This window comes from Misgurnus anguillicaudatus, chromosome 24 (genome assembly GCF_027580225.2).
Source record: "Misgurnus anguillicaudatus chromosome 24, ASM2758022v2, whole genome shotgun sequence".
NCBI lineage: Eukaryota > Metazoa > Chordata > Actinopteri > Cypriniformes > Cobitidae > Misgurnus > Misgurnus anguillicaudatus.
The window spans coordinates 41,019,346-41,035,010 of NC_073360.2; the positions used below are offsets into that span (position 1 = coordinate 41,019,346).

The 15,665-nt window shown below is 36.3% G+C and overlaps 1 protein-coding gene across 5 annotated transcripts; it reads left to right on the forward strand.

Annotated features, from left to right (window-relative positions):
- Positions 1-887: 887 nt before the first annotated feature.
- LOC129438706 (protein NLRC3) lies at positions 888-14,997 on the forward strand. 5 transcript variants are annotated; one of them, XM_055197562.2, is made up of 8 exons: positions 888-1,015; positions 5,539-5,638; positions 7,148-8,953; positions 9,353-9,526; positions 9,971-10,144; positions 11,615-11,788; positions 13,366-13,539; positions 14,798-14,997. In XM_055197562.2, exons 2-8 carry the CDS (start codon positions 5,589-5,591, stop codon positions 14,808-14,810), a joined length of 2,565 nt encoding a protein of 854 aa, XP_055053537.2. In that variant the 5' UTR covers positions 888-1,015; positions 5,539-5,588; the 3' UTR covers positions 14,811-14,997. The 5 variants fall into 5 exon arrangements, with proteins under 5 accessions (XP_055053537.2, XP_073718722.1, XP_073718721.1 ...); XM_073862621.1 differs by having other exon boundaries at positions 889-1,019; XM_073862620.1 differs by lacking the exon at positions 888-1,015 and adding an exon at positions 1,951-2,087.
- Positions 14,998-15,665: the final 668 nt, after the last annotated feature.

The following is a 15,665-nucleotide window of genomic DNA, read 5'->3' on the forward strand; positions in this document are numbered from 1 at the left end:
TGACAGTGTTTGTGTCTGTAATGTTTCGCTTTACACAACCTGCAGGTTAAGGACACAGGTGCTCTTTTCTGTGATGTTTGATGCAGTGCTGATACAGGCCGGATGTGCTGGTGCTGATGTTTCTCTGTGTGGCGCTTCCCTGCATCTGATCTGAGAACAGCAGCATCAGTTATTTTATACATTTTATTCATCTGATTCTGCACATACAGCGCACGATTTAGATTCAGTAAAAGACAAGAAAATGTAGAAACTGTGATGAATGTTTCTGATGTCTGACACACTGCAAAATAACTGTAATAACACAAATGTCCTGTAGGTGGCAGTGGAGGCGTTGTTTTCTGCCAACTCAAATTCTGTTGAAGATATTGAAATATTAGACATAATTCTCTCAAAGACCTTGTTTGTCTAGATATTTTATTATACACAACAAATAACTATTTAAAATTCATTATTTGTTCTCCCAAATGAAAAATTACACGTTTAAATGTGTTTATTTGCTCATGTTCATGTATAAAAGCTTTATGTTAAACTGAGTCTGAAACGTGTTGGATGACTAATAAGTCAATCTGACTCATCAATGTGACAATGTGTACTAATGACTGCAAACTGTACTGAGATCTGTAAGTATGGAGTTTTTCTGGCTGCACAACCTTCTGACGTCACTTACCACACTGTTACTCATCACTCATTATACAAAACAAAACTCATTAAACCAGAACAAATAGTATGAATGTGTGTTTACTTATATTAAAGAGTTGCCGCTTGAAAACAAATACTATCGCGAGAGCAAACTGTTCATTATTTGTTGTACTCATTCTCGCGCTGTTTTGATGTAATTCGCTGATTGGTCTGCGGCTGCGCAGGGCCGCATGAATTTAAACACACCTATTCCTGTCAGTCTCAAGAAACACCTGCATCTTTACCTGTCGCCATTTTACACATGAACAAACACACTTTTTTTAAACGGATATCTATTAAAGTGTAGGCTACTTGATTTGACTGAGTTTTGGGTGAGGTAGGTAAACGTTTTGCTTCTCATAAACGCAACTGTTGTTATTTAACTGTGTAACGTTATTTATATAAAAATAAAATGAAATCATATTTCATATTATTTATAGGCTATTAAACTATTATTGTTATTAGTTTAATATAATTGTTTTAATATATAAGAACTGTTAAACTATGTGAGCTAAAAGTAACTGTGTACCTCCTCTCAAATTTTGACAATATCTCAAATTTTTTTAAACTCTAAAACTAACTTTTAAATATGAAAAGAGTTAGTCAAGGGGACACAACCAAACCAAAAAATTGCAATCTTAAATTTACAAGTTTGGAAATCAGTAACATCTTGAGTAAGTTTTATTTTATTAGACATTTGCATCTTATACATCTTTTATCTTTCCTTACATCTTACATATATTCCACAATATATTCAAGTTTGTTCATTAAAAAGCTGTTTACACAGATCTCAGTACAGTACTGAGATCTTTTAAGAATGTGGAATAAAGTTTTTTTGGCTGCACAACCTTCTTGTCACTCACCTGTGCCAGCAGAAGAAGCAAGAGATATATAATAAATGTTTAACATTGTTAATCATATACAATATAATTTAAACCATAACATGAAAGTGTGTTTACTGTATAGTCACTAACGTCAGCAATAATTGTTTTAATGAAAAAACCGAAGAGTTTGCCAATTCTGCATTTAATAACATTTTATCAATGTGAATGTTTTAGACTTCCCTACAGGAAATGTAATCTTACTCATCATCTGTGACTAAACTTTTATTTGTTTAAAAATTTAGTTTTTGTATTTTAAAAGACTTTAACAATAATGAAAGTTATTATCCGTTGAAGTGACAGGCTGCTAGATCACCGATTTTGACATATCAAGGATCGCGAGAACAAACGGCTAAATATCATTTGGATTATTGCTCTCGCGGTATTTAAATGTCATTCGCTGATTGGTCTGACAGCGCCGCGTGAAGTAACACAACCTTCCTGTCAGTCACAATTCATCGGTCGTACGTACGTTGTCGCGGTTACGCGTCTGGGCGGAACTTAACCTCGGCATCTGTTTGTTTAATGGTAAGTTAGTGGCTAAATTAACCTCTGGAACAAATACATCGTCGAAAACAACAAATCTTTTTGTTACCTAAAGACAAGGGAGACGGAGATCATGGATAACTGCGAAGGGAGTTATGTGAGAAGAAATGTGAAGGGAGGTTTGGCAGCAGATCTGTATACATTCATTGTATACATTAAGTTATATAACGTTAGTTAGCTAAGTGTAGTTTTTATAAGCTTTAGGTTTCTGAACTGAGGTAATCTACGTGTTGTTTGTTTCTCTAAAAGGACTCTGTTGTTATTAATTCCTTGCGAGTTTGTCGGAAGTTACGTTTGTTGTTTTTACTAGTAAATCTGAAAGTGCACATATAACATTTAAAACATGTATAATTATATTTATAAGAAAAGAGTTGTTGTGGGAAATTGCTGCTTGAGTCAACGTGTACTTTTAATTTTTATTACTGTTAAAATATTAGATTAAATAAATAAATTGAGAACTCTACTGAACCTTATATTTTTATGCAGATGCAATCCCATGGACAAAAAGAACATTTCAACAGTTAAATATGAAATTAGGCATAAGACTTGGGCATGAAAGACTAACTGACTTTACAAAAGTTTGACATTAATAAAATCAAAATATGTAAGCAGCAAGCCAGTAAGTATTTGAACTCAGGACGTGTATGAAATTATCTTTGTCTCAAAAGAAAGAAAGAAAGAAATGTAACTTTACAATACTAAACGTAACTTTTTCAGAAATAATTCCATTAGGACGCTGAAAGTATGTGCGCTGCCCATAGCACGCATATTCCAAAGTATTTTATTCTGAGATAACAACCGCCTGATACTTACACTGCATCACTCGGGTACTGAGAGTCATGTTAACAGGGACAGTTTAATACATACGAACTTAAAACAATATACAGTATTTGCACAATTAATAGCGTAGCCTATATGATAATCATTTCAAATGATTGAACCGAATGTTTATCTTTTGACTTTGAACTTGTTTTTAGGAAACGTGTTTCCCTCGGGTTTGCATTTCTTAAAAATTAGCTAAAAAAGATATCAATTCAAAATGTTATGTCTATTATTTACTCGTATAGCAACTAGCCATGGAATTAGCAGGATTGTACACCCAGCCAGGTTGTTATCACACATAAATCACCATCTGCAATACAATCAAAAGACCTACATGAACAGTTTAAAACTAGCCAAACAACAAAACCAAAAACATTGAGTAGCAAATCTAAAACTTTGCCATCACTACAACAACAGTTAATTGTGACTCGATTGTGACTTCTTATGACACAACATCCAAACGCCACAGAGAAATCACAGCAGCCATAACTCGTTATTTGGCAAAGGACTTTTTTACATTACAGCTTTGCGATTTTTATATCTTGACTTTCAGCTTGAGCATTGCTCGTTCATTGCAATAGGCTTGACATTAGGCTAATTATCAGTAGCGTTGGCTTTTTGCTACCATCTCCGTGCAAACTTTTTAGAATTTAGAAAATATATGGTTTATTAATAATAATAATATTATAAAAAAATGGGAGAAAAATTCAGCGCAGTGTCGCGACTTTCAAAACAAGAGCCAATTGTTATCGCCATAGAAAATGGGGGCACGCTAAAAATGCACACGAACTTTAGCGCCGTAGGTGCTCACGGCCGTTCTCTAATCGATTTGGGTTTTACACACAATATTGGGACCTGAAGTAATTAAACTAGGACTGATTCGGACCCGACTGACCATTTAAAATATAAACCCGGAACCGTACGGGTCCTGGGTCCTCCGTGAAGACATTTAATGGTAAAACTCTATTCAGAAAACTCAAGTTCAGAAACATGGAAGGATACAATGTGAAAGAGCTTGCTTTGCGTCGCACCCCATTCATTGAGAAACAGAGAGCATGTGAACGCACACGAAACTCATCAGGAGAGACACGACATGCTTGCACGCAAAATGTCATGTGTGAGAAACACTGCTTTAACACTATAGTCCCCCACAATCTGGTCTCTAAGCTCAGAAGCCTCTGACTAAATGCCCCACTCTGTGACTGGGTTCTTGATTTTTTTTTTATCATGCAGACCTCAGGTAATAAGGGTAGATCAGACCACCTCCAACAACTTCACTCTGAGCACAGGAGCTCCACAGGGATGTGTTTTAAGCCCGCTGCTCTACTCCCTCTACACAAATGACTGTGTGTTCTCTCACACCTCCACTTCTGTCATCAAGTTTGCAGATGACAGTGATTATGGGCCTCATCTCCAACAACGATGATGCTGCCTATCTTGATGAGGTAAAAAGTCTGACATCATGGTGCCAAAGCCAAACAAAGTCTTTTTCTGAATGTCAGCCAACCCAAGGAGCTGGTTGTGAACTTTAGGAGGAGGCAGCTCCCACTCATCATTAATGGGACACCTGTGGAGAGAGTGAGTAGCTTGAAATACCTTGGGGTACACATTTCTAAGGACCTGACCTGGACTTATCATATTCAAGATCAAGTTAAAAAAGCCAGACAACCATCTGAGACTCCTGAGGAGATTTAAGGTTTCCCCTGGCGTCCTGAAAACGTTCTATACAAGGGCTATAGAACATATATTTTGACTCAGTGCATCTCATCGTGGTACGGAAACAGCTCAGACCAGGCTGAGCACATCTCTCCCCTCTCTGCAAGACATTTACACCATGAGATGTAAATCTAGAGCTGTCAAGATCCTCAAAGACTCCACCCATCCTGGAAATCCACTGTTTAATCTGCTACAATCAGGCAGACGCTTCCGCAGTTTGATGGCAGAAACAGAGAGGCTCAGATGGGGTTTCTTTCCTCACGCTATCAGACTGCTAAATGTTTTAAATTGCCATGTTTCTGTTTATTTCTATTTATTTATTTAATTATAAAAGCTATTTTCCCCACATGTGTTTTATTCAAAGAGAGTTTTTGTTGAGTTTACAAGAACATTTTAAAAGGAGCAGGCGAAATTGAATGTTAATTTTCTTATAGTTCAATTTCTTATAATGTCTCATTTATGCGCTATGTGTTCAATAAAAGCATGTCAAAAGTTATCTATTTGATTTCTTTTTTCAGTGGGAATAGGCTTTTCAATATTTAGGTTCTATGTTCGCCAAGAACCTATTAAAGCATTAAAATGGGAACAGTATAGCTAACATTCACATTTGAACCTTTATCGCAAGTCATATCGTCGCAACATTAAACAATGTCATCGCACATCGCAACTTTTCCTCATATGGTGCAGCCCTAATGTAAACATCTTTTATGATGTTTATACTGTATAAACACATGTAAGGTATTTAAAGCTCAGTGGCTGACTGGATTTTTTCACAAGAAGTCCAAAGACTCACAGGTTCAGATTTTGTGCTGATTTAGAGACAGTGTTTTGATTAATTATTATTTGTATTATTATTGTGTTAATCAAATTATTATCATTATCATCATCCATTCAGAGTCTGCGGAGGAGATCAGATTCATCAGTGAAGATCTGACTGAATAATTCATGGATGATTCACAAACATTCAGAGATGGAGATGATTCTCCAGGAGTCAGGTAATTCTTATTAAAGTTTGTAAAAACATATTCTTACTTTCACACTAATCACATGTAAAACATATGATTATTCTGCATCCATGATTAATGCAAATTAAAGCAAATAGCTGTGCCTGATCAGAATGAACCTGCTTGCTCAAACATGTCAGTTATCAAACATCTACCAGGCCTGGATTGGCCATAGGGAGGACCAGGAGAATTTCCAGTGGGCCGATCTGTCTTTTTTGGGGTTTCCATCGGTTTATGCCCAAGTCATGACTACTTTTTGAAAGAATGCTTGCAACAAGTGCCCCTTGTTCTGGATTTAAATAATAATTTTATTTTAATAAATAAAGGATTAGGTATACCACGCTAGTGAGCTGCGCAAAGTCACAGCTGGGAAATTCCTTCAGTGCAACAGCCCTAGCTCCGCCTTAAGGTAGAGCTCTTAAAGGGATAGTTTGGCCAAAAATGATATTAAACCCATGATTTACTCACCCTCAAGCTGTCCAAGATGCATATGTCCATCGTTTTTCAGACAAACACATTTTCAGTTATTTTAGAAAATGTTTTCGATCTCTCAGTTAATTAAATGTGAAGTTAGGGGGTCCATGACCTTCAAGTCCAAAAAATGTGCATCCATCCTTCACAAAATAAATCCAAACCGCTCCAGTATGGTAAATAAAGGTCTTCTGAGGGTAATCCGCGCGGTGCTGTTGTAGAAATATCCATATATAAAACTTTATAAACCAAAATAACTACCTTCTGGTAGCGCCACCATCTTAGACTCCTCTGTATTCAGGAGAGAGTATTAGCGTAGTGTACACACTTTTCTGAGTGACGTATTACAAATTCGGAGGGCGGGGGCACAGAGCAGCAGCAGAGTAACCTCCGTACGCTGCATAAGCTCTCATCCTGAATGCGGATGCGACTAAGGTGGCGGCATTACCGGATGCGAGTTATTTTGGTTTATAAAGGTTTAAATGTGGATATTTCTACAAGGAAACTGCACGGATTACCCTCAGAAGGACTTTGTTTATCATTGTGGAGCCGTTTGGATTTATTTTGTGAAGGATGGATGCACACTTTTTGGACTTGAAGGTCGTGGACCCCGTAACTTCACATTTGATTAACTGAAAGATCTAAAACATTTTCTAAAATAACTGAAAATGTCGTCGACTGAAAATGATGGACATATGCAACTCGGACGGCTTCGGGGTGAGTAAATCATGGGTTTAATATCATTTTTGGCCAAACTATCCCTTTAAATCATGACAGTTCGGCATATTTTTAATATTACTCATCAAACATGGACAAGGAGACAGATTAGACATTTAAAATTAAAATGTTTCTCATTTTTTTCCTTATAATAATAATAATAATAATAATAATAATAATAATTTTTAAAATAAGCAGATAATTTACACTAAATTAATATTAGTTCAGATATAGGTAAATTAGAATTTTACTTGTATTGTTCTAATTATGATTGTATGAATGTACTTTAATTTATCTAATAATCTGTTTCAGTTATCATTGTCAGTTTGCTGAAGTTCAAAAAACATTCAGATCAAATCTAAGGAAGAAGTTGAAGAGTTTGTATGAGGTAACATCAAATGAGAGAAACCCAACACCACTGAATGAGATCTACACAGAGCTCAACATCACAGAGAGTGAAAGTGGAGAGATCAGTAATGAACATGAGGTGAGACAGATTGAGACAAAATCCAGAAGAACAACAACAGAGGAGACACCAATAAAATGTAATGACATCTTTAAAGCTTTACCTGAACAACACAAACACATCAGAAGTGTGCTGACAAAGGGAGTCGCTGGCATTGGAAAAACAATCTCTGTACAGAAGTTCATTCTGGACTGGGCTGAAGAGAAAGAGAATCAGGACGTCCACCTCATATTTCCACTTCCTTTCAGAGAGATCAATTTGATGAAGGACAAAACACTCAGTCTTTTTGATCTTCTTCATCTTTTCTTCCCAGAGACAAAAGAAATTGAAATCTTCAGTGATGAATGTAAAGTGTTGTTCATCTTTGATGGTTTGGATGAGTGTCGTCTGTCTCTGGATTTTCACAGCAGTGTGAGGTTGTGTGATGTAAGTAAATCAACCTCAGTGGACGTGATGCTGACAAACCTCATCAAGGGGAATCTGTTTCCCTCTGCTCTCATCTGGATCACCTCCAGACCAGCAGCAGCTGATCTCATCCCCTCTGAGTGTGTTGATCGAGTCACAGAGGTACGAGGCTTCAGTGATCCACAGAAGGAGGAATACTTCAGGAAGAGAATCAGTGATGAGAGTCTGTCTGATCAAATCATCTCACACCTGAAGTCATCCAGGAGTCTCTACATCATGTGTCACATCCCAGTCTTCTGCTGGATTTCAGTCACTGTTCTAGAGAGAATGTTGAGTGAAGCAGAGAGTCAAGAGATCCCCAAGACTCTCACTCAAATGTACACACACTTCCTGATCATTCAGACAGACATCAAACATCAGAAGGACTATGAGAAGAAAGTGAAGGATGACATGATCTTTAAATTGGGCAAACTTGCTTTTGAGCAGCTTGTGAAAGGCAATGTGATCTTCTATGATGAAGACCTGAGAGAGTGTGGCATTGATGTAGCAGAAGCATCAGTGTACTCAGGATTGTGTACTCAGATCTTCAGAGAGGAGTTTGGTTTGTGTCAGGGGAAAGTTTACTGCTTTGTTCATCTCAGCATCCAGGAACATCTAGCAGCTCTTTATGCTCACATATCCTTTACAAACAACAACATAAATGTGTTTGATCAAATTCCTAAACCAGTTCGGCTTTTTAACATTTTGGACATGGTAAAACATAAATCATTAAAACAGGTTTCGTTATCTAATTTACATCAGCAAGCTGTAGATGAATCTTTACAGAGTAAGAATGGACATCTGGATCTTTTCCTGCGTTTTGTTCTGGGTCTTTCAATCCAATCAGACTTACAGGATCTACTGACACAGATGAGAAGATGTTCCTACAAGAAAGAGGAAACTGTTGAATACATTAAACAGAAGATGAATGAGAATCTGTCTACAGAGAAATCCATCAATCTGATTCACTGTCTGAATGAACTGGGTGATGATTCGCTGCTGCAGGAGATTCAACATTATGTGAATTCTGCATCAGTAGGAAAGACCAAACTCTCCTCTTCACAGTGGGCAGCTTTAGTTTTTGTGTTGTTGACATCTGGGCAGCGTTTGGATGAACTTAATCTAAATAGATTTATTGGTCCTGAAAATGCAGCAAATAAAGTTCTTGTGAAACTGCAGCCTGTGATTAAAGAATTAAAAAAACTACAGTAAGTAAAACTAAAAACAATCAGAAATGCAATTAATTTAATTATTTCATTTTATTTTGAATTATTACATAAGTAGAATTATTGCTAACAAAACATTGTCAAGAGTTTAATTTTTCTTATGTTGCATATAAATCAGCATGCCCCCTTAAAAGCAGAACACATTTTTAATAGAAGGCATGTTTGTTAAAATGAGTTATATTTCATAATTAAACTAAGGTCTAGTCCTGGCTTAAGCTAATCCCTGTCCGGAAAACCACCCCTAAATGAGGAGTTTAAAATAGTTGTTTCTTTGGGGCTGTTTATGTGAGTAAAGAGTCTATGAGAAATTCATTATTTGTTTCTTAATTACAGTTTTCATTTCATGTTCTGTAACCATGTTTATTATTTACATTATTGCAGTTTGAGGGGTTGTAATATCACAGATGAAGGTTGTGTTGCTCTGACTTCAGCTCTGAGATCAAACCCATCACAACTGAGAGATCTGAATCTGTCCCGTAATAATCTTGGAGATTCAGGAGTGAAGCTGATCTCTGATGGACTGAAGAATCCTGGCTGTAAACTGGAAAAACTTTGGTAAGATTGTGATCTGATGCTCAGACAGACATCACATATAGATTATAGTCAGACTATATAGAAATCATAACGCCTGTAATAGATTTATAGTATTTTAATCCAATATCATTGTTTAAGAAATATTTTATTTTTTTTAATTCCAGCATTAGGTCAAAAAGGGATAAGCTCAACTGGCTGGTATATAATTTTACCTATGCTGGGAGGTTTTAACCCATTGTTAGTTTAAATGTAAAGATTTCATGGCTTAACTTAACCTAATGGCTGGGTTTGCCCCTCTTTGAACTGAAGCTGTTTTAAAAATAACCCGCAATTTTTTAGAGTGCAGTAATATATTTAATAACTGAAGTTGATTTCATTCGTCATTGATCACAGCATTTTGATACATTAAACTTTATCACTGAATTATGACAAAATTATGACACTGTGTGTCTCTGTTCTCTGCAGGTTGTGTTTGTGTAATATCACAGATAAGGGTTGTGTTGCTCTGACTTCAGCTCTGAGATCAAACCCATCACACCTTAAACATCTAAATCTGTCTAATAATAGTTTAAGAGATTCAGGAGTGAAGCTGTTCTCTGATGTACTGAAGAATCCTGACTGTAAACTGAAGATACTGGAGTAAGATCAGCTCTAATAATGACTTATAATTTTTTTTATTCTTTTATTTTGGATTTACATACAAGAACATATAACGAAAAATAAATAAGTAACATAAAATAACATAAGGGGGGGGGTGGATGGACATAAAATTACATTTCATAGAAAAATTGTACAATCAAAATGAATGATAATAGATCACTGTTCTGGTTTGAGGAGATCCACAAAGGGCATACTTTTTGGAATTGCCGTTGGGATTTAGGGTCCAGGGAATGTATCCATGACTTGAATAAAAATTTAACATGATTATGATAGTATAATGTATTTTGACATAAACCCCACCGATGGTTCAGTAACACAATCTATTAACTCAAACTATCAGTTTAAGGATATTTTTTTACAGCAGAAAAGGTATTTGAACCCATAGAAATGAACTGGTTTTCTACAGTGATTTGCCATGGGATGTGATCTGATTCTCGTCTGGGTCACGTCAGTAGACAAGCACGGTGTGCATAGACTGGCAATGCACAAATAATTCTAGTTTCTTGTGTATTTTTTTTAAAACACCCATTAAACATTCAGAGTGCTGGAGGAAAATGTAAGTGAACCCTTGGATTTAGCAGCTTGTTGAACCTTCTTTTGGCAGCAATAACTAGGACTGATTAAAAAAAATAGAGCTGTCCATACTGAAAAAAACTTGCACTGACATATCTTTAAATACACCAGTACCATTTGTTTTGCCTCAAAATGCATACAAGTAATGTTTTTAGTAAGGCATGATTGTTAAAACTAGTTCTTGTTAAAACATAGTCTTGGCTGAAGCTAATCCATGTCTGGGAAACCACCCCAATATGTACCACGCCTTAAAACTCATTGTATTATTGGCCTCCAGTTTGCCAGCTTCTGACACACATTAGCTTTCATTAAAGTAATTAGTCTATAGGTTCACTTACATTCACAGCACTGTGAATGTTTAATTGGATTTTTGGAAAAACAAGAAAATAAATTATTTGTGTGTTGTTAGCTTGGGCACGCTGTGTTTGACTATTGTTGTGACCTAGATGATGATCAGATCAAATTTTATGTGGAATTGCGGTGGAAAACCAGTTCATTCCAAAGGGGTTCACATACTTTTTCTTGACACTGTATCAGTTGATCTGAGTGACCTTACTAGAGTTTATTTAGTAACTACAGTATATTTCACAGCTATGTAGAGTCTGAACCATGAAGACATTTAAAACTAATACATGATTATCTTCAAATCAATAATGAAGATCACAGACAGACAGTGAAGAGATCTGAGTGATGGAGTTTATAATGTGATTTTATTATTTCACTCAGAATCAGCCTTACTGCTGCTGTATTACTATTGATATGTTAGGATTTATAATGAACTGCAAAACAATAAATAATGAATAAACTAGCAAAAGAAAAATCTATGTTGATTTGATTTATGTGTTGTGAGAGTGTTTGTGTCTCTGTTCTCTACAGGTGGGAGTGTTGTGATATCACAGATGAAGGTTGTGTTGCTCTGACTTCAGCTCTGAGATCAAACCCATCACACCTGACACATCTGAATCTGTCTGATAATAAACTAAGAGATTCAGGTGTGAAGCTGATCTCTGATGTACTGAAGAATCCTCACTGTAAACTGGAGATACTGCAGTAAGATAATATGATTGAAACATCCACATTACATGATACAAGAACCGACAAAGAACAAAAGACAAGCAAGGCAATAAATACATGAAAACCAATGATAGAGCAGAGACAATGGGTAACTATGTAAACAGATAGGCAGTGGGTGGAGTATGAATTAATGTCCATGGCTATGGTGGAACAGGGGGAGGAATGGTGGGGCAGGCCCGTGAAAAGCCAGAGGGCCTGGAGACCTGGGCAGCGCTGAAACAGAGAGGCGCCAGAGGTCACAGGAACCCAGACAAAGAGGGAGACTACGGTGGCGACGTGAACCAGGGAGAAGCTGGAAACCTGGACAGGGACAAAGAACATGGATTGACCTCTTTGACCAGGTTAGAGAGTTCGGGATCGGCCAACTTGGGCAAGGCAGAGAGTTTTGGATTGGCCATATGGGCTAGGGCAAAAATTCCATGGAGCACGGTCATTTTTGGCATGGCAGAAAGTTCAGAGTTTGTGGTCAGCCGTCTTGGGCATTGCAGAGAGTTTGAAAGTGACCATACAGGCTAACCCACAGGAAACGCAAATCAGCATTGACCATCGTGGCTGACACAGTAAACTTAGGGGACAACGATTCAGCCCAAATGGTCATGAAAGGGAACACTGGTAATACTAGTTCAGGCAACTTGGTCATAACTGAACACTGGAACTCAGGTTTATCCTTTTCAGCAATAATAGGAAGCTCAGGATGCTCAGGCTTATTGGTTGCCACCACCTCGGATGAACAGAGTGTAGACCACACACACCACAGAGCCATAGGAAGTGATTACAGGAAGTACAACAGAGAGGGAAGATGCCCACCAGACTTGAGATCTTCAAGATACCAGCTGTTCGTACAGACACCAATGGAGTATCTGCTAAACTAGACATCAAACTCCTGTGTCTGCAAACCACCATCTTTTCTGTTGACACTGGCGAAGCAGCCATCTTGTCTATTGAGGTTGGAGAGGTGGCTATCTTGTAAACTGGCTCGGATGTGGCAGCCATCTTGGAAACAAGCTTGGGTGTGGCAGCCATCTCTGAAAATGGCTCGGGCATGGCGGCTATCCTGGGAGCAGGTTCAATGAATCTGGGGCTAGCCACCACAACGTGGTACACGCAGGCTCCTGCAGCCTGCTTGGCTCTACAGGCAGAGATATAAAGATATGACTACCAATAATATAGCAGAAACAATTTAACTATGTAAGCTGATAGGCAGTGTGTGAAGTATGATTGAATGTTTATGGCAACAAACAAGGGGGCCGGGCAATAGGAGGGAAAACAGGCACACTAGAAACAGGGGAATCACATAATCTGATCCTCAATAACATGATACTGCAGATCTGATAATGATGAAAAACAAGAGACTAACAGATCACTAATAAAATATACATCGGTTTAAATTTGACACAATCAGGACTTTTTTAATTTGATAAACTCTCATGTTTGTTGAATAGTTCAAATTAGACATCAGACAGATTTTGTTTAGATTTGCAATCATCTTTAATGATCATGTCATAGTGTGTTGTGAACTGAGAGACTGAAGTGTGTGTCTCTGTTCTCTACAGGTTGTGTAGTTGTAATATCACAGATGAAGGTTGTGCTGCTCTGACTTCAGCTCTGAGATCAAACCCATCACACCTGAGAGATCTAAATCTATCTAATAACAATCTCACAGATTCAGGAGTGAAGCTGATCTCTGATCTAAAAGATGATCCACATTATAAACTACATACCGTATGGTGAGTAGAGCTTATTTAAATAAATGTTTAAAGTAAACTCAAGCAGTTTATTTTAAATACTAAGATATACATATTAAAAATAAATATAAATCGATCTGCTGCTGTTATAGGCTGTGTATTCCTTTACTAACTGTGATGTTGAGTTTGTTCACTCCAGGTTTAAATACTGTGATCATATGTTCTTTATTTATAGTATACAGTTCACAGACAGCATTTAAAGCTCCCGTTCTGTCTGTGATTTTGAAGCTTTGATTGTGTTTATAGTGCGCAATATAACGTGTTCCTGTTTCACGTGTAAAAAAAACGCCGTATTTTTTACACAATTTACTTATCTGTATAGCGCTGTTTTCACTGTCCTCAAAACAGGCTGATGTCTTCCTTGTTAGGTGAAGTCCCTCCTTCAGAAATACGTATCGAGTTCTGATTGTGTAGTTTGTTTAGTGTGCTGTGATTCGATAGCAGCTTAGCTTAGCAGAGCCGTTTGAGCCAAAGCTGGTGACTGACGTATTCCTGTGGGCGGAGTTTAGTCAACTAACTCTTTTACTGACGTCATTAAAGCAAGAAATAGAGGGCTGTAGTACAAACCGGCCGTTCGTTGTAGGGTTTTAAAGAGGAATTCTATTGAAGAAAATACTTTGCCTGGCAGTGAACTTTGAGCTTTATCATTTTACAGGTATTATTTATGCTATTATAGCAACATTACACACTAACTAGGGTTTAAATAATGGTATCAGGAAGAACGTGACCTTTAAAAAGTGCAGTCCACATGTTTACAAATCATATGTTTATTCTGTATATACTGAGTGTGGTAAAGCAAGATTTAGTTTTATATTTCTGCACTTTAGTATGTGTGATTTAGCCTAGTATATTTCATATTAATGTTTCTATCAGGCTTATTTACCCTGCCAGTGACTGCCTCACCATTGATTGGATTTAATATACACATTCAGACACACTTACACCTGGAGGTGTTCCAATAGCATCACTACAGCGACGCAACGCAAGTTTCCCTTAAAAGAGTAATCAGTTTAAAAGTACATGCATATCATTTATCTCTTACATTTACATCAAATATTCAGAGGAAATAGATTAAATGTGTTTTTGTATTGTTGTAGCTCATGTGTATGTGATAAACAGATTGTTGACATGTTTAAGATTTAATTTCTATCACTGACTGACAGCACTAATAGTTGTTTTTTATTTATTTTTATTTCTAATGATGATCTGATATCTAATTGTCTTTCTCTTTCATTTTTAGGCCTTACAGATGACTCCAAAGATTTCTGTTTGGTCTTCAGTATCATCTGATGGTGATTAAGAATTCACACTGTAAAAATTCTTAAATATCTTACATTTGTTTGTTTAATCAATTCAGATTTACGAGTCATTTCAACTTATTATTATTAATCTTGATTAAATAAGAGTTGTTATAACTTATATTATCTAGTTGAAACATATCAACTTCACTTTATTAGTTGTTTCCACTCATCTATTGTTTTGGGTTTTGTGCTTATTGTTTACTGTTAAAACATTTATAAGTTGCTTTGAATAAAAGTTAAATAAATGTAATATAAATGATAATCTTACTGAAGTGACAGTAAAACTTCTTTCACAAAAGTAAATTATTTCTCTTAAATTTCTTTATATTAAAAAAAATATATTATCTAATTTGTAACACTTATTTCACAGTCATCACTTATTTTTATCATTACTAAATGTTAAAAATATGATCATTTTATTTTTATTTTTTTTCAGTAAGGAAACTTGACAGACTAATGATTTAATTAACTAGTAATTTTTTAACTTTAATTGAAAACCCAACAGGATAATCATTTGTAAAACCGTTGACCATTATAACCTGTGATCTTTATTGTACTCAGTTGAATAAAGTATGAGATCCAATTTCTGTTTCTCATTCCATAAACATAAACTTCATACCTTTTAGACATGGACACAGCATACATATAATCCATATTATTACCTACACGCTACTCTTACTGCACAGGCAAAAACTGTAAGCTTCCCCAGCACTCTCTTCATTGATTATGACAGGATGACACATCAATTACAAAACATTAATGTAAAGTATCCATAAGAATTTTAAATGCACAACATTTTAAACTCAA